Raw genomic sequence first — 26,195 nt, forward strand, 5'->3', positions numbered from 1 at the left:
AATCTCACCAAGACGTCACCCAAAAGATGATACTTACCGCTTCCTGATGAGTCTCAGGAATGCAATAAACTGTCTTCCTCTTCAGAGGCGAATTTTTGTAAAACTTAGATGTTAGGGGTTGTGTGTAATGAATTAGAGGCAGTGAGATCAGTACAGTGCTATCCTCCAAAACAGTGACTGTGCACTGCTTCAACTTAGTTTATTATTATAGACTGTTTTGCTTCTGGTGCTATGTTGTTGTTGTTATGGTCTTCAGTCCTGAGACTGGTTTGATGCAGCTCTCCAAGCTACTCTATCCTGTGCAAGCTTCTTCGTCTCCCAGTACGTACTGCAGCCTACATCCTTCTGAATCTGCTTAGTGTATTCATCTCTTGGTCTCCCTCTACGATTTTTACCCTCCACGCTGCCCTCCAATACTAAATTGGTGATCCCTCGATGTCTCATAACATGTCCTAGTAATCGGTCCCTTCTTTTTGTCAAGTTGTGCCACATATTCCTCTTCTCCCCAATTCTATTCAATACTTCATCATTAGTTATGTGATCTACCCATTTAATCTTCAGCATCCTTCTGTAGCCCCACATTTCGAAAGCTTCTATTCTCTTCTTGTCCAAACTATTTATCGTCCATGTTTCACTTCCATACATGGCTACACTCCGTACAAATACTTTCAGAAACGACTTCCTGACACTTGAATCTATACTCGATGTTAACAAAATTCTCTTCGTCAGAAACGCTTTCCTTGCCATTGCCAGTCTACAGTTTATATCCTCTCTACTTCGACCATCAATACTTATTTTGCTCCCCAAATAGCAAAACTCCTTTACTACTTTAAGTGTCTCATTTCCTAATCTAATTCCCTCAGCATGACCCGACTTAATTCGACTACATTCCATTATCCTCGTTTTGCTTTTGTTGATGTTCATCTTATACCCTGGTGCTATACTCCTATGAAAATACGTGCTATACTCCTATGAAAATACGTTCTGTTTTGAAATTTTTATCTTGAATGTTCTTCACTTGATACTGCAATGTATTATTACTCATTTTGCAATACGAATAAAAGTTTTTCAGGGAATTTCTTAGTTCTTCATGTAAGGAGAAAACTCTCTCAAATATCAATCGATATTCATGGTATAACTCTGAACCACGTATTTCTTATGTGCTTCAAAATTCGATGAGTCACAATAATGTGAAAACAAAACCAACAGAGCAATAAAACAGACAGTGACACACAAATCTCATCCTCTAAACTGGTTTGAACTGCATGAGGATTCAACACATCAGTCATTACTAATTCATTTACCTACCCTGCAGTGTTTGGGGCTACAGTGAACCCACACAGTTCCCTTTCATATAAATTAGAAAAATCGAAATGGAAGCTAAATGGGTTGCTAAAAGATACCTTTCTATCACTGCAACCCATTTTAGTTATAGTCGTGTTTACAGATTTTGAGTTAGACATGTAGAAACTTACAAAAAGTATAATGTACACTAAAATAGTTTTTGACTGAAATGTGAGTGATGAATTTCTAATTGAAGGAGACAGATAATCTCCCACTTTTGAAACAAAATCAGGATAGTGATATATTTGCTTTTGATTGTTCTGTGATGTATTTATTCAGTTGTGTTTATATATGAATTGTGATTAACTGGCTCAACTGCTACAGGAGGAAAGAACTTGCATTATTGTACCTTGCCATAAACACCAACTTGTGTTCTGACACCATGAGTGTCTTACCGAGTGAGCATAAGTGTTTTTTTTATGTCAAATTGTCTGTCAGATGTCAATTTTTAGATTTGTTTATGCTGACTGTGACCTGTGTTACTAGTTGTTTTGAGATAGTTTTAGGTAACTGCCCACAGCAAATAGTGTCCAGAGTACAGCAATTTTGACATTAAATTAAGTGATTTTGTCTTGCAGGCAATGCTTGTGCGGATTCATAAACTAGTCTTTTCTGTGCCTCATTTGGCCTAGCACCTTTAAGAGTACCAGAAGATGTCAGCATGAGTATTACGTTATAATTCTCTGTAAGACTGACGGTGAACGTTGTTCTATAGAAAACATGGAAACCGAAGCCAGTACACAAGTCTTTATGACAATCTCTCAAAAATATTTTACTGTAGTCCTTAAGCTGTCTGATACTACAGGAAATTTTGTGACTTAGCTATAGTCATGTATCTATGAGTATATTTGCATTAGAAATTAATTACTTGTGAAAATTCAGGTTAGAAGGAAAACTGAGTCTTCATTCATTTTTAAAATTATGTCATAAGTGATGAAAAGAAAGCAGTGGTCAGACATGACATATATTGCTTTTAAAACAATTACTATAATTATCACAAAATGCACAGAAAAAGGGCTTTAATATCAGATAAGGAGTTGTAGTAGACATTTTCAATTCCTATAGCTGGAACAACAAAGAAGAAATCTATGTTAATGGACCAGATCTGAATCGATTTTATTTTGCTGATGACATGGTTGTACTGTTTGCCTCTAGTGCATGTAAAATTCATCATTGAATGAAAGAATGAGCTTGAAAGTAGGGCAGAAAATCAATTATAATAAGATTAAAATAATGTACAATGAGTACATCAAAAGGAAGGTGGTACATGTTAGCAATAAAGTCATAGAACCAGATGATGGCTTCTTTTTTTTTTATTAGAGCAGTTGAAGACAACAACGGGACAAACAGCAAAAGAAATAAACAAATGGATAAAATGTCCTGATGTGCTTTTTGTAAACCAAATAGAGTTTTCAAAGCTAAGTTTCTGATGTACCTAAAAAAGAAAGATTGTAATCAATCATACAATGAAGGCTTTCACGATTGGATGTTACTGTTGTTGATAATTGTTCCGGGTTATATGGCAGTGGTCCATGGAATTCTTCTATTCCTAACGTTTCATCCAATACTACGTTGGACATCTTCAGAGGTATGGCTGGTCCTGCTGAACATTGAGAAAATTGAAGGTCTAACCTTGGCTCCTGAAGACATTCTGGTCAGTTTTGATATTGTATCTCTGTTTACTACGATTCCGGTCAGTGAAGTTATGGTTTACATAACGGAAGTTTTCCCTGAAGATTTGACCGCTCTGTTTAGACACTGACTCACATCTAGCCAGTTTCAGTGGGATGAGGATTTTTATGAGCAAGTGGATGTTGTTCCCCTGTGATTGCCAATTTTTACATGGAGAAATTTGAACAATTAGCATTGAATGAAGCAAATAAGAAACCATGTTGTTGGTATCGTTATGTAAATGACACATTCGTGGTTTGGACACACGGTAAAAAAGTCTTAGGCGAATTTTTTGATTATCTTAATAGCATAAACCCTAAAATTCAGTTTACCATCGAAGTGGAAAAAGACAAGGCTATTTTGTTTCTCGATGTGTTAGTCATGAGACAGACCGATGGCAGTCTAAAATGTAAAGTGTTCCGGAAGAGCACACATACTGATAGATACTTACATAAGAACTCCAATCATCACCCACAACAAAAAAGAGGTGTAATCAAAACTTTAATGGACAGGGCAAAACGGATTTGTACGCCGGAACATCTGGATACGGAACTGAATCATCTGAAACAGGCCTTCGAAAAGAATGGGCACTCAAACAAAGAAATTAATAGAGTTTTAAGACCTAATTACAGCAGACCAAAGGACAAGGATGGTACATAGCAATGTAAGAACATGGTGTCTTTACCTTTCATTAAGACGGTTACAGATCGAATCGGCAAAATTTTGCTGAAACATAAAGTGAAACCGATATTCAAACCTACCAGAAAAATAGGACTAGTACTTCGTTCTGTTAAAGATAGAAGGCCACCTTTATCATCTTGCGGTGTGTATAAACTTCCGTGTACTTGTGGCAAGGTCTATATTGGTATTACGAAAACAAGTGTGAATACGATGGTAAAGGAGCATAAAAGTCTTTGCTGACTGGGAAAAATAGATAAATCGGCCGTTGCGGTTCGCACTTCAGTCAGGTGACCATGTAGTTAAGTTTTCTGAAACTACAGTTTTAAGTGCTTCCACGAACTATTATCCACAACTGTATAGGGAGGCTATTGAAATTTATAAACATGAAGATAATTTTAATAGAAAAGAAGAGGCCTTGAAATTAAGCGAGACATGGACAGTGGCATTACAGAATCGATAAGTGATTTTTATCTATGACGGACTATTATCGATAGTTACATTTTATCTTTGACTAGTTTTCTCTCTGCTACTATGTGCAAGCTAGACCACGCCCACTTTCCTTGGTATTTAGGTCGCTCTCCGACGCCCGACTCGTCAGTCGGCAGGACTCAGCAGGACCAGCCATACCTCTGAAGATGTCCAATGTAGTATTGGACGAAATGTTAGGAATAGGAGAATTCCATGGACCATGACCATATAACCCGGAAGAATTATCAACAGTTGTAATCAATGTTTTTATGGTAGTGAAACATAGACTTCTAATGTAAAAACCATTTAAAAGTTGCTCAGTTAGCAGTGATGGGAATGGCAATAATAAGAATCGCTGGGAGAGGATTGGAACAAAATACATTGGAAGACATAATTGTGACTGTATTGAAAATGAAATGGATGTTTGGTTGAAGGGGGAGAGGGTGTAGAATGTATGCGGTCAATGGATTGTACACACATCAAAAAAAGTTTTGCATCACCCCAGTTTCCAGAACTCCCGAAGATAGGCATTGACTGTGGATATTGTATCACAGACACAGTCCCTTTGACTGTCAGAGATGTCACTAAACCTGCCCAGAAATGTAAACAACCATGCATGAGCAGTGCCTATTAGACAGAGGGAGTCTGACAGACGATCAGTTCCAGTCATTCCACCAGGAAGGAGGTACACAGTTCATGTTGTCTGTAGTTCAACCATGCCTAGACGGTCAATACTACAGTTTGATTGTGTCCGCATTGTTGCTTTGTGCCAGGAAGGGTTCTCAACGAGGGAAGTATCCAGGAGTCTCGGAGTGAAGCAAAGCGATGTTGTTCGGACATTCAGAGACATGAACTGTTGATGACATGCCTTGGTCAGGCCGCCCAAGGGCTATTACTGCAGCGGATGACTGCTGCCTATGGATTATGGCTCAGAGAAAGCCTGACAGTAATGCCACCACGATGAATAATGCTTTTTGTGCGACTACAGGACATCTTGTTATGACTCAAACTGTGCACATTAGCCTGCATGATGCGCAGCTTCACCCCAAACTTCCGTGGTGAGGTCCCTCTTTGCAACCACAACACCATGCAGTGCGGTACAGATGGGCCCAACAACATGCTGAATGGACCACCCAGAATTGGCATCACGCTCTCTTTACTGATGAGTGTCACATATGCCTTCAACCAGACAAATGTTGGAGATGTAGTTGGAGGCAACTTGCTCAGGCTGAACGCCTTAGACATACTGTCCAGTAAGTCAGCAAGGTGGAGGTTCCCTGCTGTTTTGGGGTGGCATTATATGGGGCCGACGTACGCCATTGGTGATCATAGAAGGTGCCATAATGGCTGTGAGATATGTGAATGCCATCCTCCAACCGATAGTGCAACCATATCGGCAGCTTATTGGCAAGGCATTCGTCTTCATGGATGACAATTCGCATCCCCATCATCCACATGTTGTGAATGGCTTCCTTCAGGATAATGAAATTGCTCAACTAGAGTGGCCAGCATGTTCTCCAGACATGAACCATATCGAACATGCCTGGGATAGATTGAAAAGGGCTGTTTATGGACAACGTGACTCACCTAGCACTCTGAGGGATGTATGCTGAATTGCCATTGAGAAGTGGGACAATGTGGACCAACAGAGCCTTGATGAACTTGTGGATAGTATGCCACGACGAATACAGGCATGCATCAATGCAAGAGGACATGCTACTGGGTATTAGAGGTACTGGTGTGTACAGCAGTCTGGACCACCACCTCTGGAGGTTTCGCTGTATGGTGGTACAACATGCAATGTATGGTTTTCATGACCAATAAAAAGGGTGGAAATGATGTTTATGTTGATCTCTATTCCAATTTTCTGTACAGGTTCCAGAACTCTCGGAAACAAGGTAATGCAAAACTTTTTTTGATGTGTGTATATGGACTAAGAAAGTTCTTCACTGTATTCCAAGATACCAAGACTTGAATTAATGAAAGGTAGGTAGGTTACATGCAGGAGCTATGTGCATACACGTAGCTAAGACTGTAATGTATGGAAAAGTCTAGAAGAGGCCTTTATAGCAATATATGAAAATGTTAGAAATGGAAGCAAAAAGTACTGGTTGCCAAACAAAAACAATTGTACTGTAGGAAACAGTAAAAAAAATATTCTGTTTGCATATATTTTACTATGTTTATAAGAATTCTTAAGAATTAAAGCTTCAAAATTATTTTTCCCTTGTGACAATTTTTTGTTAATTATGTGTATGATATGATAGTTGCTTATGTTGCACTTCTGAATCATGTGACATTCAAAATAGAATTTCTTCAAATTTTTGTTGATGTATTTTATGCATTACATGTCTCTTTTAATCCCAGAATGGAGTTACGTTTTTTTCACCACTCCCCAATACCTAAACACCTATACACTTCCTTTTAGTTCTATACATTCTTCTTTTGGATCTGCCAGTTCATGTCTTAACTGATAAGAGCTCCTGTCTCACCTTTTATAAAGCTTTCTATCAATTATCATTGGGGAGCCGTGTTTTTATTTTTACTTATTTAATTTCACCTGCATAGATCTAGGCTACAACCGTGATTTACAAACAAGAGCAGCTTTTATGGAAGTTCTAACTAAAATTCTTCAACAAGGAACAGAGTTTGACACTTTGGCAGAAACAGTTTTGGCAGACCGATTTGAACAGTTGGTGCAGTTGGTTACTATGATTAGTGACAAAGGTGAACTTCCAATTGCTATGGCTCTTGCCAATGTTGTCACCACATCACAGATGGCAAGTATAATTCAGTATATGTATTTTAACAGTTGTTAGTAGTGCATTTTATGCAGTTGATGTACTGTAACTTCAAGTCTCTGTTCAAAGGAAGTTTTAGTGCTTCCATTATACCTGATTATGACTTTTAGTTAGATTTAGCTTTACGCATTTATTTTATTGAATTCACATGTTCAGCTAGAAGAAAACTTGTCCCTTACTCTCTATACTGGTTTTCATTTGATAGATAATATTTTTAAAGATGTGAAGCAGAATGAGAAAACGGTTGGGTAAGTGTGTGAAGCAACTCATGAAATTCATGGTTTAGCAGGAAAACTGAAGATTATATCCAGAGCTGTTGCAGTGAAGGAAAAATCAATCCAAATCCTGGCTAGGACAAAGTACAGATGTTCTTTACTTCATGTTTACCTTGAGCTAAAGCTTGGCATGGCTTTAGCTTCCTTCAGCATCTATGTATATATAAATTCTCTTTCATAAAATTATGAATAGGACAACGACGTGAGCCCAAGTACCTCAGTCAGGAAGAACACTACCAACTATAGGTTTCTATTAACATTAATTTCTACAACCCAATCAATAGTGTACAGTTGATAGTGCATAGTGAACTACCATCATATATCCCCTCCAACACTTCTTCTTCATCCACATAAGGTGCCTGCTAAGAATGGTTTCCAGTGGGTCCCATTTCATATCCCAGTGTAGCGCACAGTTTTAGTTTGCTGAAACGTTTATGAAGCATAAATGTTTGTTAGATAATGGAAATACAATATACTTTCAATTATTTGGGGTAAGGTGGGGGAGAAGATGCACACATAATCGAAAACATGAATAAGCAAAACGTTTTCAAACGTGTATGCATGGTGGCCAACAACTGCATACATGACTTGGCGCAGTCATCTTCCACTGCTGGTCTGGCTTAGAGTCCGCCTGTGCCCCTAGTGGGCAACAACCACAGTCCCCATGTGTGCAATGTGTGCCCTCTCTCTCTCTCTCTCTCTCTCTCTTTATGATGCATTTGTAATCCGCAGAGCAGATAATCCACACACAAATAACCGGAAATACACTGTACCCTGATCCAAGTCTTAATCAAATTCCAGGGAAATGAGTTTCTCTCTCAGTTTGTCTGTCTGTCTGTCTCTCTTTCTCTTTATGATGCGTGTATAATGTGCAAACCAGATAATCCACACATGAATAATAGGGAATCCACTGTACTTTGATCCAAGCCTTAATCAACATGCCAGGGAGATGAGTTGATTAAAGTTGAAATAGAATGCGTCTAAATTCATTTTCAAGTTAGATATCGCAAGTGATGTTTCTCTGTGGCCAAGATTGTTAATTCTCTGCGTTACTTTGCCAGGAGACAAAAGCTTTGAATTCTGAGGGGCTAAGTGATGAGGTGGTGGGAATATCCTGATCACCAGACTAAGTTTTAATGTCCTAAATCACTCCACAATTTCACATTGAGTGAAGGTATTCCTCTCTGTTCATGGTAATCTGCCCATTGGATGTGGATGTGAAGCTCGGTGGCCCTTTTGGTGCCAAACCAGTGCAGTGAACTATGTCTCAGGACTTGGTTTTTTCCTCTCCCTTTCTTGCATTCCATACTCATTCATAACAACTCAAAACATGATTAATCTGTTCATTCTATCTCCCATTCCTCAGTCCATGTGTCCTATGGTACATACTGTGATCCATGCATCTAACAGGACAAGCTCTCAATGCTCTGCTTCACCCAAAACCAACCCTCAACTCAGGATAATGTACTTTCTCAGTCCCTCTTCTATTTTATGTATCCATTTACTTTTTAATACTTCCTTTATATAACAATAATTATTTGGTAAAATTGAAATTCAACTCACCTCTCCTACTGCAATTAGGAAAATAATAATTTTGCTCAAAAGTAACCACTCACATGGAATTGATGGCATTTCCAACGGAGCACTAAAGGCTTGTTCTCAACAGATAAGTAGGATTCTCAGCCACATATGTAGTAGCTCACTGAAACAGGGCATTTTCCCAGATGCACTGAAATACTCTATTGTTAAACCATTGCATAAAAAAGGGGATAGGTCTGATGCTAACAACTACCGCCCAATCTCACGTCTGACAGTTTTATTCAAAATTCTTGAAAAAGTAATGTATTCAAGAGTAGCAACACATATTTGTAACAATGAAATACTAACAAAATGTCAGTTTGATTTCTAGAAAGGCTTTTCAACACAAAACGCTATATATGCTTTCACTGATCAAATAGTAAACACAATGAATAACCGAACATCACCAATTGGGATATTTTGTGATCTCTCAAAGGCTTTTGACTGTGTGAATCATGAAATTCTTCTAGATAAGCTTAAGTATTGTGGTATGAGTGGGACAGTGCACAAATAGTTTAATTCATATTTTACTGGAAGAATGCATAAGGTTGAAATTAACAGTACAAATAGTCCACAAAAGTCAGCAGAGTCCTATAACTGGGGAGGCATCTAAATGGAGTCCCACAGGGTTCAGTCTTGAGTCCCTTATTGTTCTTAATATATATATATTAATGACTTGCCACTCTGTATTCACGAAGATGCAAAGCCAGTTATTTTTGCTGATGATACAAGTGTAGTAATCACACCCAACAAACAATAATCAGCTGAGAAAATTGTAAATAATGTCTTTCAGAAAATTATTAAGTGGTTCTCTGCAAATGGACTCTTGTTAACTTTTGAGAAAAGACAGTATATACAATTCTGTACAGTGAATGGCATAACACCATTGATAAATATAGACTATGAACAGAAGTCCGTTGCTGAGGCAGAATATTCAAAATTTCTTGGTGTGTGCATTGGTGAGAAATGGGGAATTGGAAGAAACACACAGATGATCTGCTGAAATGGTTAGCTTCAGGTACTTATGCTATTAGGGTTATTGCAAATTTTGGCGAGAAACATATCAGTAAATTAAGCTACTATGCCTATTTTCATTCACTGCTTTCATGTGGCATCATATTTTGGGGTAATTCCTCATTAAGAGAAAAAGTATTCATTGCAAAAAAGCTGGAGCGCCCCCAAGCCCACCTAGCAGACATTTATTTAAGGACATCAGGATGTTCGGAGTAACTTCGCAATACATATATTCACTTATGAAATTTGTTATTAATAATCCATCGCAGCTAAGTGCATAGCTACAACACTAGAAGAAAGGATGATCGTCACTATTCTGGGTTAAATATGACTTAGGCACAAAAAGTGATGAATTATGCTGCCACAAAAATCTTTGGTCATATGCCAAATAGCATTAAAAGTCTGACAGATAGTCAACCAACATTTAAAAACAAATTAGAAGAATTTCTGAATGACAACTCCTACACAATGGTTGAAAAAAAAAAAATTATTTTGTGTAAAGAGAACTTATGTTAAAGTGACACATTCCACATCATTACAAAATGTCATATTCGTGATCTCTGGAACAAGTATGTATATATGTATGTATGTATGTGCGACTGTCTTTACTCAGTGGAGCATCTTCACTTCTTTTAGTACAAATGGTTGTTTTTGTTTATGTCTCACTTTCATTCTGTTTGTATAGTGACTGATTTCAACAGTAAGTTTTTTTGCACCCTTCACATGCAAAGAGTTTCTGCTTCAATTATTAAGAAATGTTTTTGTGATAGATGCCTTTTGTTTTATCTCATTTAATGAATATTGTGTGTGTCTCCCACATTTTTGTGCTCTTAGTGATCTTAAATCCAAATTTCTGCATTACAATGCTTATTCATTTCTTTAAATATAATATAATAATCTCTAGATAAACACATTTTGTGTGAATTAAAAACACTTCCTTCATAAATATTATTTTTATGAACAAAGATAGAAATAAAAATAATTACATGTGTGAGTGCTGCACGTGCACACACTGGATGGGTATCTGTTTTGTTTTTACACACCAATATGTCATTTTTCTATTTCCACAGAATTCCTTACATTCATTAATATTGCAATTTTTCATGCTTTATGGTTATTTGCAGACATTCTTGAGTTGTCAGGTTTAGTCTTGGATACTGTAGTCTTCCTTGCATGATATTTCAGTGACATGACTCGTTGCCTTCATCAGGTGCTGCCCGAGACTAGTCGTTGGATGGAGTGTGTCCATAATTTGTACTCTCTGTCTTCATGCTCTCTCTGTGGTTTATTCCCACAGGCACTGTCCTCAAGTGTCCATGCTGTCCAATGCTCTGCCTGTGGTCTACTCCTGCAGCCTTCACACACCGTCTGTGGTCCTCTGCTGCAAGTGTCGCCCTCACGTGTCTGCATCATGTAATGTTCTGAATGTAATTTATGCCTGCAGGCACAAACCTTGAATATTCTGTTTTCGGTCCAAACTATCAGGTCGCTTTCTGTTTGCGGTTTGTTGTCATTTGGGTTATCCAAGGACAATTTGTTTCCAGGCCAGTCCACCTGGCAGGATGCTTTAGGCTTCTGTGCTGATGAGATTTGCATTTGTTGTATTTTTAAAAGATACAGTGCAGGACGCCAAGCTTTACTCAGCTAATAGCCTTTGTCCCAATTGATTAGGTTTTCTATTAGTCAAATGTCAATGGACTCCCTCACAATGCTGTCCCAATTTCTGGCCATTTGGGTCAGCATTCTTGTATCTTCATAGCTCATGGAATGATCAAGTTCCAAGCAGTGTTTGATGGCTGACTTGGTTACTTGTTGCAAATGTGTGTGGCAGTGTTGATTGTGGCATCTGGTGTCAACAGTTCTTGTAGTTTGTCCAATATATGACATGCCACATTGGCACTTATACTATACATTCTTGGCTTTCATAAACCAAGGTCATCTGTATCATTCCACAGTAGTGCTGTGATCATGGCTGGAGGACAGAACACATACATGAGTTGTATTTTCTCATTTTCCTGCTGTTTTTGGCAGAGATAGATCCTGCATTGGGCAAATAAGCCGCAGCCTTATGTTTATTTTGTTCTGCTCCCTTGTCAAGTGGTCAAGTGTCTGGGTGAGTGGCCTCCTCAGTCTGCTTGGCAGCGTGTCCATTTATGTAGAGCATTGTATGTGGACGTTTCTTCTCTGACAGTCAAGCCGTCTTCATCTGATAATGAGTGTGCCCTTTGGACCAGGATGCTTAGAACCCATTCTTTTGTGTTGGGCGATGACAGCTCTTGCCTCTAGATACAAATCAGTGTGTTTTGGTTTGTGATATACACCATGGCCAACAAGCCACATGCTTACTGTTTGACTGCACATCTAAGAATGATAGTTGACCATCGTTTTCCAGTTCCATGATAAATGTTACTTTCAGGTGACTTGGGTCTAGGTATTTTAAAATCTCTTTGAGACCATTCCTGCCAAGGGACCCAATCAGAAACTTGTGTTCCTCATACCTGAAGAAACATGTTGTTTTGCCAGCCGCTGTGGCCGAGCGGTTCTAGGTGTTTCAGTCCGTAACCGTGCTGCTGCTACAGTCGCAGGTCCGAATCCTGCCTCGGGCATGGATGTGTAAGATGTCCTTAGCTTAGTTAGGTTTAAGTAGTTGTACGTCTTGGGGACTGATGACCTCAGCTGTTGAGTCCCATAGTGCTCAGAGCCATTTGAACCATGGGGTTTTGTTCCTTAATGTTTTCAATATTTCTGCTTTGAATTTCTCAATGAATAAATTGGCAGCTGCTGAAGAGAAGGCACTGACCATGGTTACCCTGTCAGTCAGTTCGGAAAACTTGTCGTTGTGTAAAAAGTATGTAGCTGTGCAACCAGTTCCAAAGAGTAGACCTGTAAGGCATTCTATGAAGTCCACTGTGTAACAGATGTGGTGAATGCATTTCCCAGTTTTATATACTAGGTGACACTGCTAGACACAGGTGAACAGTGCAATCAGGATACTGCTGCAGACTCTTTCTATTGCATAGCGCTGTCAGAAGCACATTTAGCATAAACAAAACAAATATCACCACCTAATTTATCTTCATAATGAGTATCAGAACAAAAGGAATGCTATTTATTTATTATAAGTTTATAGCAAGGCTCCTCACACACATTCCCAATATGTTTGGTGACCATTTTCTACTGAAACCCTATGTTGTGTACGCTTCTACTGCAAATACAAAAGACCAAGTAGATTCCTGTTGCCCACATAGATCATATGGAGAAGATCATAAAAATCAAAAACTTATGAAAGCATAGTCTCAAGGCAATGTTTCCATTCTTTCATCTTTATTTATGGTATTCTTAATTCTTGTCTCAATTTAGCACAAACAAAGAAGTAAACATTTGCATAATACTGGTGATGTTTTCGTAGGTGGATTAGTCATGTTTTGATGTGTTCTCACCGAACATGAATAATAAAATAAAAAATATGTATGGCTTGGTTATGTAGACAGCTTTCAGGATTTAAGAAAGCATACAACTGAAACTTTTGCTTTGGGGTACTTATACTTCATGTAAACTGCAGATTTTCTTTCTAAGTGACTGAGGTGGTTGGTGGCAGTGTAGACCACCATGGGGATCAGAGATCCAGTTCTACATAGCATTCAATTTAATACTAGGGAACTATTCTCTTCTGTACTGTCACTGTGGAAATTCTAAATATAAATCATCAATAAGCTTAGATCGATAAAACATAATAACAGTTTCAACTGATGTTTCTTTTGGGTAGTACAGAAGCATTTCATTGTATCCTATACTTGAAGACATAATGTCTGAGGACTCCAAGGCCACTTTTAATATAATGAAGAAAGACAAGTTTAGTTATCTGGTTTACCAGTTTGACTCTTGCCAGAGGTTTGTGTTGACGTAACGAAGGCCTGTGAGATGAGTTTGTACAGTGATTATCAGTCTACTGCAGTGTGTAGATCGTTGAATGTCTTAGCAACAGCACAATCACCCTAAAATCATGTTTAGAAAGATAGAGCAATGTTCTTGGCTCAAAACTGAAGTGGCACGAGTTCGGAACACGCAAGAATGTTTCTAAGGACTGCGTGAAGCATGTGGTGATGCAGTATTGCCATGCAGCACAGTTGCATGATGGTTTAGAGCATTCAGATTAGGCACAGAACGACCCCACACGGAGGACAATACTGTTCAACTCCGTGCTTCCTTCTCGGACATTGATCACCGCTGGACTGACGTGAGTTGGCAGCAGAAGTTGGAATATGCCACAAAACTGTGCTCCACATTCTGCATGACATTGTGGAGCACACCCAGATTGCTGCATGTTGGATACCCCATGAAAAGACTGAGGAGCAACAGTGGCACTGCCATTCCATTGCACAGGATTTGTTGTGCCGATACCAAAGGGAAGGTAATGACTTTCTTTGCTGCATCATCACTATCGACGAAACTTGAAATTCCAGTCCAATGAATGGAGGCATCCCGGTTCTCCTTGTATACAGGAAGTGCGTGCTACATCAGTTGCTGTGAAGATGATGTTCATTGATGGGGGCAATACTGCATCATGCTATATCACCAGGGGTGACAGTAGACACTGCTTACTCCTGTACATTCCTGGAACACCATCTTCATCCAGCACTCAGGTGACATTTCATGGAACAGCACCTCATTATTCTGCACGACAGTACTCAATGTGACGCTGCTGCTACTGTCCGAGGACCTCTACTGCTGCTGCCAATGGGAGAGTCTGGAACATCCGCCATATTCACCCGACACGGGTCTCTGTGATTACGATCTCTTTGCCAAAGTGAAAGAACCACTGAGAGGGATCCAGAACAATGTCAAAGATGACATTATCCGTGCCATAGGGTGGTCAGTATGGGACATCAACAGAAACATATGTGCATGTGGTATGTGGTGATGCCTTTGGATTTTTGGCCAAATGTCATAAATAATGGGGACAATTATATTGAAAGTATGTAACTCTAAGTACCTCTGTCAATAGAGTCATTTCAGAGAAAAATAATAATTCTGATTACTTTTTATACAGCCCATATATATATATATATATATGGTGGTGGTGGTGGTGGGGGGGCAGGAGGTGGGGGTTGGGGGAGTGAGGAAGATATTGTACCCTATGTGCACCAAAATATCACAAAAAGTGCTGTGCAGCACAATAGCTGTAATATTGGTGACTGCTTCACTACAGGGGACAAGTTGGACTAATCTTCCAGCACTAGTACCACAGAACTGTGTAAATGGAGGCACACTCTACAGAATGTGGTTGGTTCTTACGCCAACCTGATTTTAACTTATGCTAATTTTCCCTATTTTAACATATCGCCTACACTGCAAACGACTTTTGGTGTGTTTTGGCGAAATTTTCTTTTTTGGTGCTTTTTCTTTTCTTGGATAAAGTCTTATCTTTACTTTATTTTCTCTTTTTTACCCTCAGTCACCATCAGTGTCAGATGCAAATTTCTCTTTCCCTCCTCTTCTTCTTTCATTTCCTACACACTGGCATCCCTCTCTGATACATTTTATTTTCAAACTTGTCAGTTATTGTTAATGTTATTGTGATATTCTTTTAGTCCTGTTGTGCTGTTTCTTGTATGATACAGTTAGGAATATGTGCCTAATCCTGATGAACTTCTGTTTTCTTTGCCCCTCCCCCTCTCCCTCTTTCCTGTTCTGTCTTTTGCCAGACGAAGAAGCACCAGATTTTAAAAAAGTTAGTAATTCTATTTGATTTAGTATACAATTGTCAATTTTATGTACCAACATAAAATATGTAGCAGATATTGTGTAATGCAGTCTCCTTTGCTTTTGAATTTTTGCAACGTATTATTCATCAGCATGGCAAGTCTCTTCACATTTTGTATGCACTTCACAGCTGACAATCAGCCGGTAGTAAACATAGACATTTACGATTGGTGCAGATAGTCATGTTTATGTTCATACATAATACTTTTACATTTGACATGCTGATGTGTAGTGATCTTCATTGTAGAGGAAAGAGCATATGCAGTTTGAAGAGACTTGTAGCACTGATGAATAATATGTTATAAAAATTCAAAAACATAATATCTGATAATGACAGGATAGCTGTGTCGAAATCAATCATCCAATAAAATGTTTTCTTAATGATCTTGGCTTGTGAAGTTTTCTTCAGTTACTGTACATTGCCCCCAGACTGACCATGTCAGGAATATATAAAAAATTTGTATTTATAAAGATGTAATTTTGTTATATGAATCATTTTATGGCATATTTCAGGACGAACTGGCTAGAGTATTTGTTACATTATTTGATGCAAAGCACTTACTGTCACCATTGCTATGGAATATGTTCTACAGAGAAGTTGAAGTGTCTGATTGTATGCAGACTCTTTTTCGTGGGAATTCTCTTGGCAGCAAAATCATGGCATTTTGTTTCAAAATATATGGAGCTAATTATCTACAGACACTTTTGGAGCCTTTGATAAGGCCATTATTGGAAGATACAAGTCAAAGTTTTGAAGTAGATCCTGCAAGGTAAGTTGCTTTCTTGTCTCTATTGTCTTAAAACTTTGTGCTGTCCTAAAGCAGCTGTAGTTTTGTAAAGGACACAACGGTAGTTGACATGTGTGAATAAAACAGAATTAGTCTGTTAATTTAGAGTTAAAACTGACTACACTTAGTTACTTTTAACTTCAACTATAACATGACCCCAAGTTGTGAAATAATATTTTGCATCTTTCTGTGTATATTTGATATGTGGAATATACTGAGAAGGCAAAGGCCTGTTAAGATTTCTTCTCTCGTCACAGTGCTAGTTAACTGAATGACGGAAACCATAGCCATCATTCAATGAGCATGCCAAAAGAGTGCATGATTTTCAAAATATTGCCCAAAGGATGGTTGTGTAATTTGAGAGCTGCAGTGCATACCTCTAGATCGGGAGCCAACTGGATCACTATGTCTCAAAGTAAAGAGTCAGAATAAGCACTTATGGCTGCTCTGTTCGAACAATTAAAATTGCATCGGTGACACAGTACTTGTAAATCAGCCAGGGTGTGATAAGACTAACCATTTTCCTCGTGGTATTGATGAAATCTGTGTCGTGATGTGACCACATGGAATTATTGTGAATAATAATTCGAAAGCAATGTGCACATTTCCTCAAATGTGAGTGGAACTGGATTTGGCAGTGAAGCCAACTTCTTCAGTAAGAAAAATGTCTCCAGAGAAGCTCAAGAAAGGAAAAGCAACCATTAGAGAACGTCATTGAGAGACCCAAAAGCCAGTGATGTGCTTATTCAGCCACTTGTTAATATGGTCACAGACCTCTTTGTCATTGTTAAAAGGCAGAAATGTGGGTGGGTGGCTCTGTATCAGCGAAGATACGACTGCCTGTATTGGGTGCAACTGACTCAGTTTGCTTCCATTGTTGCTGCTGCAGGAGCAGCTGTTACTGTTCCCTGTGTTGCATAAGCTGGGTGTCCATGGGTAACCATGTACCTTATTTCCAGTTATGGTGACCAAGATTCGGCAGAATTCAGGAGCTATGAAGGATCTTGCTGCAGCTAGACAAACTGGTCAGTGGTCATCAACACCAGTTCACTGAATGTCGACAGGAGGAAAACAAGAAAAGCAAAATGGACAGTGGAGACGCATGGCAGAATAACAAAGTCCTTATAATAATCGAATATCAAAACCTAATACATAACAAACTTTGAAAATACACCAAAGGTGTGTATGACAGTTCAATGGATGCACAACCGAAGGCAGGGCCATGGCACAGCTAGCTTTACAGTGTGGTTGTAAGCGCTAAGTGGTCAGTAAAGTGAGCAAGACCCTGTGGCATCACAAAGCTGGTGTTGCACAGATGTTACTACCAGGTACAACAGTGTTTTCTAGTGGTCATCATCAAGTTTTGGGCTCTCCAGCATGCTTTCAAAATCTCCGGGCCAGGATACCAGATTATGAATTTAGCCTGAATGGATAAAGAATGAAGTTTTTGTTGAAATAGTTAAAAATGTTTCAGGGATTAAGGTCATAATGCATACCATGTCAAGACAGTCACTGTAGGACAGTGCATGATGGGAATCCCACTATAAGTGTACATTACTGCTGTCGTTTAGTGTACAAAATGTGCAAACAATAGAAAAAACATGTGACGATTTAAATATGATGTTATTTGCAATTTTAATATTAGTGAAAAAGATGACAAGATGCTTGTTATTCTCTCACTTCTCATTAGAAACATTCTGAAGATAAAATTGTCCCAATATTTGTAGAAACACTTACAATTGTTGTAGCAAGCTCCAATATTTGGCAAGTGGCTTTGCATATGATAAGTAGTTTAGATGGTAAATAGTTGTTAGTATTCAGTTGCTGCCATTACCATAGATTAGACAACAGAGAGAAATGATATAAATCTGATTACAAGAAGTGATAGCACATGGCTTATTGGATGTAAAGCTGGAAACTATAATAAAAATTATTTACTTATAATACCTCATTAGATTAAAATGTTATCATTTATACTATAGCTATAGCTATGTCTCTTAAATGCAGTTGTTTTTTTCACATAAACTAGAGGTGTTTATCAATAGAAAATGCATTTAATGGCTCTCATTTGTTAAACATTTCCTCTTTTGTCACAGATTGGACTCCACTGAAGATATTGAAGAAAATCGGAGGAACCTTATAGCTCTTACCCAAAAGGTCTTTGATGCAATTGTTTCATCTGCTGATAAGTAAGTTCCATTTTATTTCAAGTAACCATTGATTGTGTCAAACTGAAGGAAAAGTTAATTTTTCTTATTTAGTTGATAGGCAGGCAGCCATATCAGAAGAATCAGTAAAGCTTATGAACTAAATGATTAAATAAAGTCCAATACTGATTTCTGACTAATGTACACTATAGATTCATTACTTTATGTGACTACTCTGAAACCCTTGGGTAACAGAAGAAATATTGAATTTAATTGATGAAAGGAGAAAATATAAAAATACAGTAAATGAAGCAGGCAAAAAGGAATACAAAAGTCTCAAAAATGAGATCGACAGGAAGTGCAAAATGGCTAAGCAGGGATGGTTAGAGGACAAATGTAAGGATGTAGAGGCTTAACTCACGAGGGGTAAGATAGATACTGCCTACAGGAAAATTAAAGAGACCTTTGGAGAAAGGAAAACCACTTGCATGAATATCAAGAGCTTTGATGGAAACCCAGTTCTAAGCAAAGAAGGGAAAGCAGAAAGGTGGAAGGAGTATATAGAGGGTCTATACAAGGATGATGTACTTGGAAAAGTTTGACAGAGCACTGAAAGACCTTAGTCGAAACAAGGCCCCTGGAGTAGACAACATTCCATTAGAACTACTGACAGCCTTGGGAGAGCCAGTCCTGACAAAACTCTACCATCTGGTGAGCAAAATGTATGAGACAGGCAAAATACCCTCAGACTTCAAGAAGAATATAATAATTCAAATCCCAAAGAGAGCAGATGTTGACAGGTGTGAAAATTACCAAACTATCAGTTTAATAAGTCACAGCTGCAAAATACTAACGCGAATTCTTTACAGACAAATGGAAAAACTGATAGAAGCCGACCTCGGGGAAGATCAGTTTGGATTCCGTAGAAATGTTGGAACACGTGAGGCAATACCGACCCTACGACTTATCTTAGAAGAAAGATTAAGGAAAGGAAAACCTAGTTTCTAGCATTTGTAGACTTAGAGAAAGCTTATGACAATGTTGACTGGAATACTCACTTTCAAATTCTGAAGGTGGCAGGGGTAAAATGCAGGGAGCGAAAGGCTATTTACAATTTCTATAGAAACCAGATGGCAGTTATAAGAGTCAGGGGTATGAAAGGGAAGCAGTGGTTGGGAAGGGAGTGAGACAGGGTTGTAGCCTCTCCCTGATGTTATTCAATCTGTATATTGAGCAGGCAGTAAAGGGAACGAAAGAAAAGTTCGAAGTAGGTATTAAAATCCATGGAGAAGAAATAAAAACTTTGGGGTTCGCCGATGACATTGTAATTCTGTCAGAGACAGCAAAGGACTTGGAAGAGCAGCTGAACGGAATGGACAGTGTCTTGAAAGGAGGGTATAAGATGAACGTCAACAAAAGCAAAACGAGGATAATGGAATGTAGTCGAATTAAGTCGGGTGATGCTGAGGAAATTAGATTAGGAAATGAGACACTTAAAGTAGTAATGGAATTTTGCTATTTGGGGAGCAAAATAACATGATGGTTGAAGTAGAGAGGATATAAAATGTAGACTGGCAATGGCAAGGAACGCGTTTCTGAAGAAGAAAAATTTGTTAACATCAAGTACAGATTTAAATGTCAGGAAGTCATTTCTGAAAGTATTTGTATGGAGGGTAGCCATGTATGGAAGTGAAACATGGACGACAAATAGTTTAGACAAGAAGAGAATAGAAGCTTTCAAAATGTGGTGCTACAGAAGAATGCTGAAGAATAGATGGGTAGATCACATAACTAGTGAGGAGGTATTGAATAGAATTAGGGAGAAGAGGAGCTTGTGGCACAACTTGACTAGAAGAAGGGATCGGTTGGTAGGACATGTTATGAGACATCGAGGGATCAGCAATTTGGTATTGGAGGGCAGCGTGGAGGGTAAAAATTGAAGAGGGAGACCAAGAGATGAATACACTAAGCAGATTCAGAAAGATGTAGGTTGCAGTAGGTACTGGGAGATGAAGAAGCTTGCACAGGATAGAGTAGCATGGAGAGCTGCATCAAACCAGTCTCAGGATTGAAGACAACAACAACAGCAACTCTGAATTAAAAAACAAAATGATGTATAAAATGTAATATCATGTTAATTTTCAGCTTATGTTGGTTCCCTCACCACAAACTCACAATGTTCGCCTTTGTATGTTCAACAGTAACCTCCAGCAATGAATTTCAAAATATGAAACTTAATGTAATCAGCTGAAGATGGACGTTAGCATGAAACTAGTTTTGTTTTAAGTAAACCACTTTCAGGTGTGAGTGGTAGTGGATTTTCTTCAACTTTACTCCTTAGAGGAACAGTCACAGAGTTCAACAATACCCATTATAGATAAAATTATATTTTACTAACTTGCCCAAACTTAACTTATAAAGTATCTGCCCAAAGATATCCACACACTGAGTGTATGTTGTTGTGTTAAATGGTATAATATCCAGTGACTCCAAACCTTCTTGACATGAAGATTCATGGCCAGTCTTGGTGAAAATCAATCCAGCCCTAAGACCACAGAGAATGTAGTTTTGTGTAGCATCGTTTTCAATCATTCTTTGAACATCAAGTTAATTTTATTTGGTAGCAGCTGTCGTTAGGCATCCACATCAGCTTTCGTTTTTAACAGAAGTCCCTGTGTACCTAATTTGCTTGCACCAAATCATGAATGTGGATATACTGAAAAGAATCTCCAACTGTGGCCATTAAAGGCAGTAAGGAGTCAGAAGAAATTCTGTCTCATAATTTGTAGTTCTCTCGAGTTAATGTTATTTTTGATACAATAAAAAAAATCATTGCACAGACATGCTCCCATTTCGACTTCATGAGAGATGGTGACTGAATATATGATGACGGGAGGATGGCAGTGAGGGCCATTTCACCACTTCTGGAAACTACACACCATTAAAATGTGGAAACATAGAATATATTGTATGCCAATACTGTGCATCTTTCTTGGAAATGCATCAATTTAACGGAACACTGACATTCTGAAGGTCTCAAACATACTTATGAATATGGCTTTTGTAGCATGTATTAGTTACGTAGTGTCATGTACTCATACTACACATTTAAATCAACATCTTCTCTTCCCCTCCCTTCCCCGCCCAGTATTTTTTCTGTGTGACATTCATAAATTAGACAAGTTATACAAGAAATTTATGCATTTTCAATATTGTCTTATTGTTGTACTCCTGTTTAGGCTCTCTTTTCATTTAGTCATTTCTTCTCATGTGTTGATAACTTAATTGTGAGTGTCAGACTTCTGTTACTCTTCCACATTTAATTTTTTCTGCATTTGATTATACTGGGAAAGCATTTGCTATTGTGTTAAGTGCAATATAACTGCACACTTGAACTATGTGTTGTTGTAACTATGCCACGTAGAAACACTGTTTTCTGTTGAACATACGCATTTTCTGTACATGTGTTCCTTTGATACATTATTTATCTTTTTTCGCTAGTGATTTGCCTTAATAAACAATTACGGTTATGACTAAATCAATCATCACTCTCTTACCTGATTCAGTTGATAGCACATTATATTCTTCGACATTTAATATTCCTCCTTTATAAGTCTTAGAGAGTAGCTGCAATTCTGTAACTGTGTAATTATAATTATTATGTGATATAGAACCTCTATCCTCTATTGAAAGTTGATTTTTCATGTAGTACTCATGTTCATTTGCTGTATTATTTATTCTTCTTCACAAATTATTTGCCTTATGTTTTGAAGGAATCAGTGCACACTGTGTGTTAATTCTTTATCTGATTTGGTAGGTAGCATATGACTTCCCTTCTTCAGTTCACAGTGCGAGTAAAACGCCTGTTCAGGTGCATGTACATTTCTCCATGTTACATGTAAAAATTTGTAACTTTTCTTATATGCTGCATTTAATCCACATTATTCGTCATACCATAAAACAATACATTTGAGTTATCTGCCCTTTCATTTTACTTGAATGAAAGGTGTCTGTTGCTTCGAAAGAACAGACCCCACACAGATCCCACTGCTGCGAAACACTATATGTAAATTGAAGCGAGGTCACTGCTATCAGCTGCAGCGGGACATTAAGTTGAATCAACGGCGAAGAGAGAAAATGTGTACTGGACTGGGATTCAAACCCGGGACCAGGAATATAATGGACAGGGCCTGGGGATAGGTGGTGCTCAGTGGGAGTGTGGATCAGCCTTGAGGCATACCGAGATAGTTAATGTAGTTGTGATAACGTTCTGTCCCGGATGGCGTAGTGGTTACTGCATCTGTGTAATAAGCAGGAGATCCCGGGTTAAAATCCCAGTGGACTTGGTCAAAGCCGAAAATGCAGAGTGGAGCTATGTGCTCTTCTGTAAAGTTATACAACACATTTTTGCTCATCACCGCTGATTCCGCTTAATGTCCTGTTGCAGCTGGTAGCCCATCAATTTACATATAGTGTTTCACAGCTGTGGGATCTGTGTGGGTTCTGTTCTTTTGAAGGAACAGACACCGTGCACTCGAACAGTTGATAAGCCTGGCTGGGCAATGGATCCACTTTCTTCAGTGCGAATATACAAATACGTTTGACCTCCTGTGTGAATCTCTAAGTAGCAAACATGAGTATAACGGACAGGGACTGCGGATAGGTGGCACTCGGTGGGAGTGTGGATTGGTCGTGAAGTGTACTGAGGTAGTCCATGCAGTTGCGATAAGACTGTGTCCTGGGTGGCGCAGTGGTTACCACACTTGCGTAGTAAGCAGGAGATCTGAGGTTTGAATCCTAGTCCGGTACATATTTTCGCTCATTGACACTGGTTCCACTTAATGTCCTGCTGCAGCTGAAAGCATTAATCCCCCTTCAATTTACCTTCTTTTTTGATCGTGCCTCATCTATCCCTCTCATTATCCCAAGGAAGTTGGTTTCGAAAGTTAGGGCATTGTATGTACTTTTACAAGTGTCTATTTGAAGTACTGACATGTCTCCTGAAGGAGAGTACTTTTCAACAGTTGATCTCACAATTTTATAATTCATCTAATACGTGTGGAGACCTTTGGAGAAAAGAGAACCACTTGTATGAATATCAAGAGCTCAGATGGAAACCCAGTTCTAAGCAAAGAAGGGAAAGCAGAAAGGTGGAAGGAGTATATAGAGGGTCTATACAAGGGTGATGTACTTGAGGCCAATATTATGGAAATGGAAGAGGATGTAGATGAAGATGAATTGGGAGATATGATACTGTGTGAAGAATTTGACAGAGCACTGAAAGACCTGAGTCAAAACAAGGCCCCAGGAGTAGACAACATTCCATTAGAATTACTGACAGCCCTGGGAGAGCCAGTCCTGACAAAATTCTACCATCTGGTGACAAAGATGTATGAGACAGGCGAAATACCCTCAGACTTCAAGAAGAATATAATAATTCCAATCCCAAAGAATGCAGGTGTTGACAGATGTGAAAATTACCGAACTATGAGTTTAATAAGTCACAGCTGCAAAATACTAACGCAAAATCTTTTCAGACAAATGGAAAAACTTGTAGAAGCTGACCTCGTGGAAGATCACTTTGGATTCTGTAGAAATATTGGAACATGTGAGGCAATACTGACCTTACAACTTATCTTAGAAGAAAGATTAAGGAAAGGCAAACCTACGTTCCTAGCATTTGTAGACTTAGAGAAAGCTTTTGATAGTGTTGACTGGAATACTCTCTTTCAAATTCTAAATGTGGCAGGGATAAAATACAGGGAGTGAAAGGCTATTTACAATTTCTACAGAAACCAGATGGCAGTTATAAGAGTCAAGGGGCATGAATGGGAAGCAGTGGTTGGGAAGGGAGTAAGACAGGATTTTTTAGCCTCTCCCCAATGTTATTCAATCTGTATATTGAGCAAGCAGTAAAGGAAACAAAAGAAAAATTTGCTGTAGGTATTGAAATCCATGGAGAAGAAATAAAAATTTTGAGGTTTGCCAATGACATTGTAATTCTGTCAGAGACAATGAAGGACTTGGAATAGCAGTTGAACGGAATGGACAGTGTCTTGAAAGGAGGATATAAGATGAACATCAGCAAAGGCAAAATGAGGATAATGGAATGTAGTCGAATTAAGTCGGGTGATGCTGAGGGAATTAGATTGGGAAATGAGACACTTAAAGTAGTAAAGCAGTTTTGCTATTTGGGGAGCAAAATAACTGATGATGGTTGAAGTAGAGAGGATACAAAAGGTACACTGGCAATGGCAAAGAAAGCATTTCTGAAGAAGAGAAATTTGTTAACATCGAATATAGATTTAAGCGTCAGGAAGTCGTTTCTGAAAGTATTTGTATGGAGGGTAGCCATGTATGGAAGTGAAACATGGACGATAAATAGTTTGGACAAGAAGAGAATAGAAACTTTCGAATTGTGGTGCTACAGAAGAATGCTGAAGATTAGATGGGTAGACCACATAACTAATGAGGAGATATTGAATAGAATTGGGGAGAAGAGGAGTTTGTGGCACAATTGGACTAGAAGAAGGGATCGGTTGGTAGGACATGTTCTGAGGCATCAGGGGATCACCAATTTAGTATTGGAGGGCACCGTGGAGGGTAAAAATCATAGAAGGAGACCAAGAAATGAATACACTAAGCAGATTCAGAAAGATGTAGGTTGCAGTAGGTATTGGGAAATGAAGAAGCTTGCATGAGATAGAGTAGCATGGAGAGCTGCATCAAACCAGTCTCAGGACCGAAGACCACAACAACAACATCCGATACTCATGTTCCCTGCGCCTTATGTAGATAATGAAACTCAGGCATGCATTTGCTTGTTTATTTAATCCAAGTAAATTCTTCTTCCTTACCATTTTGGAGTAAGCCTTTGAATAACAACAGTATCCAACCATTGTGAGATGTTGAACACATCACTTAATGCAGAAAAATACTTCCAACGCAATCCTAAATTGTTATGCCAATACTGTTCCCATATCTCCTTTTTCTCCTTATCTTTCTACCCTTCAGCCACTTTTCTGTTCTCAATATAGCTCATTCCCTTTTATAGCTTGAACTGACTTCTTGGACTACCTAGCTTACCTCGTCACTTAATTCCCAAAGTGGATATCTACACTCTCTTTCTGCTGGCAAATGTGACCAAGCTAACATCTAGCACCCGTAACTATGAATAAATAGGTATTGCTTAATATGCTATTTGTTATTTTATTTTTTAATAGTAGTTAGTTATTGTGTAGGTCTTTTGCTTCCTTAACATCTGTTTTTACAGGTAAATTGCATTTAAAAATTTGTATGGTAAATTTAAATGATTCTCAATATTTTTTAGATTCCTACGTTCATTTCCCCTTGTCAATGATGTTGCAAAAGGTCATGTCGTTATTGTGCAGTGCACATTATGTGCACTTATCTTTGAATAGTATCATCCGATGTCCTCCATTTATACATATCATCATTAAAATTTACCTGTTATAAAGAGACATTGAGACACAAGATGTTTGATATGTTGTCACACAGTATCTACCCATTCATCAAATTTAAAGATGGTAGAAGCAATTGCATCCTTGTGCTGGATGGAATTTAAAAAAGAAAAATTATGCTCATGTAGTCTAAGGAAGTTGAAAGAATCTAAAATTAATCAATGTGATAGGTCCTGCTAGGAAT

The 26,195-nt window shown here is 38.4% G+C and overlaps 1 protein-coding gene across 1 annotated transcript in view; it reads left to right on the forward strand.

The window, feature by feature from the left end:
• Nucleotides 1-26,195, forward strand: part of LOC124605129 (neurofibromin) — a 459,490-nt gene that overhangs the window by 161,900 nt on the left and 271,395 nt on the right. Inside the window, exons 24-26 of the mRNA XM_047136614.1 lie at nt 6,733-6,944; nt 16,109-16,365; nt 18,480-18,572. Coding sequence (XP_046992570.1) covers nt 6,733-6,944; nt 16,109-16,365; nt 18,480-18,572 — 562 coding nt within the window. The remainder of the gene's footprint in view (nt 1-6,732; nt 6,945-16,108; nt 16,366-18,479; nt 18,573-26,195) is intronic.

This window comes from Schistocerca americana, chromosome 1 (assembly GCF_021461395.2).
Source record: "Schistocerca americana isolate TAMUIC-IGC-003095 chromosome 1, iqSchAmer2.1, whole genome shotgun sequence".
Lineage (NCBI taxonomy): Eukaryota > Metazoa > Arthropoda > Insecta > Orthoptera > Acrididae > Schistocerca > Schistocerca americana.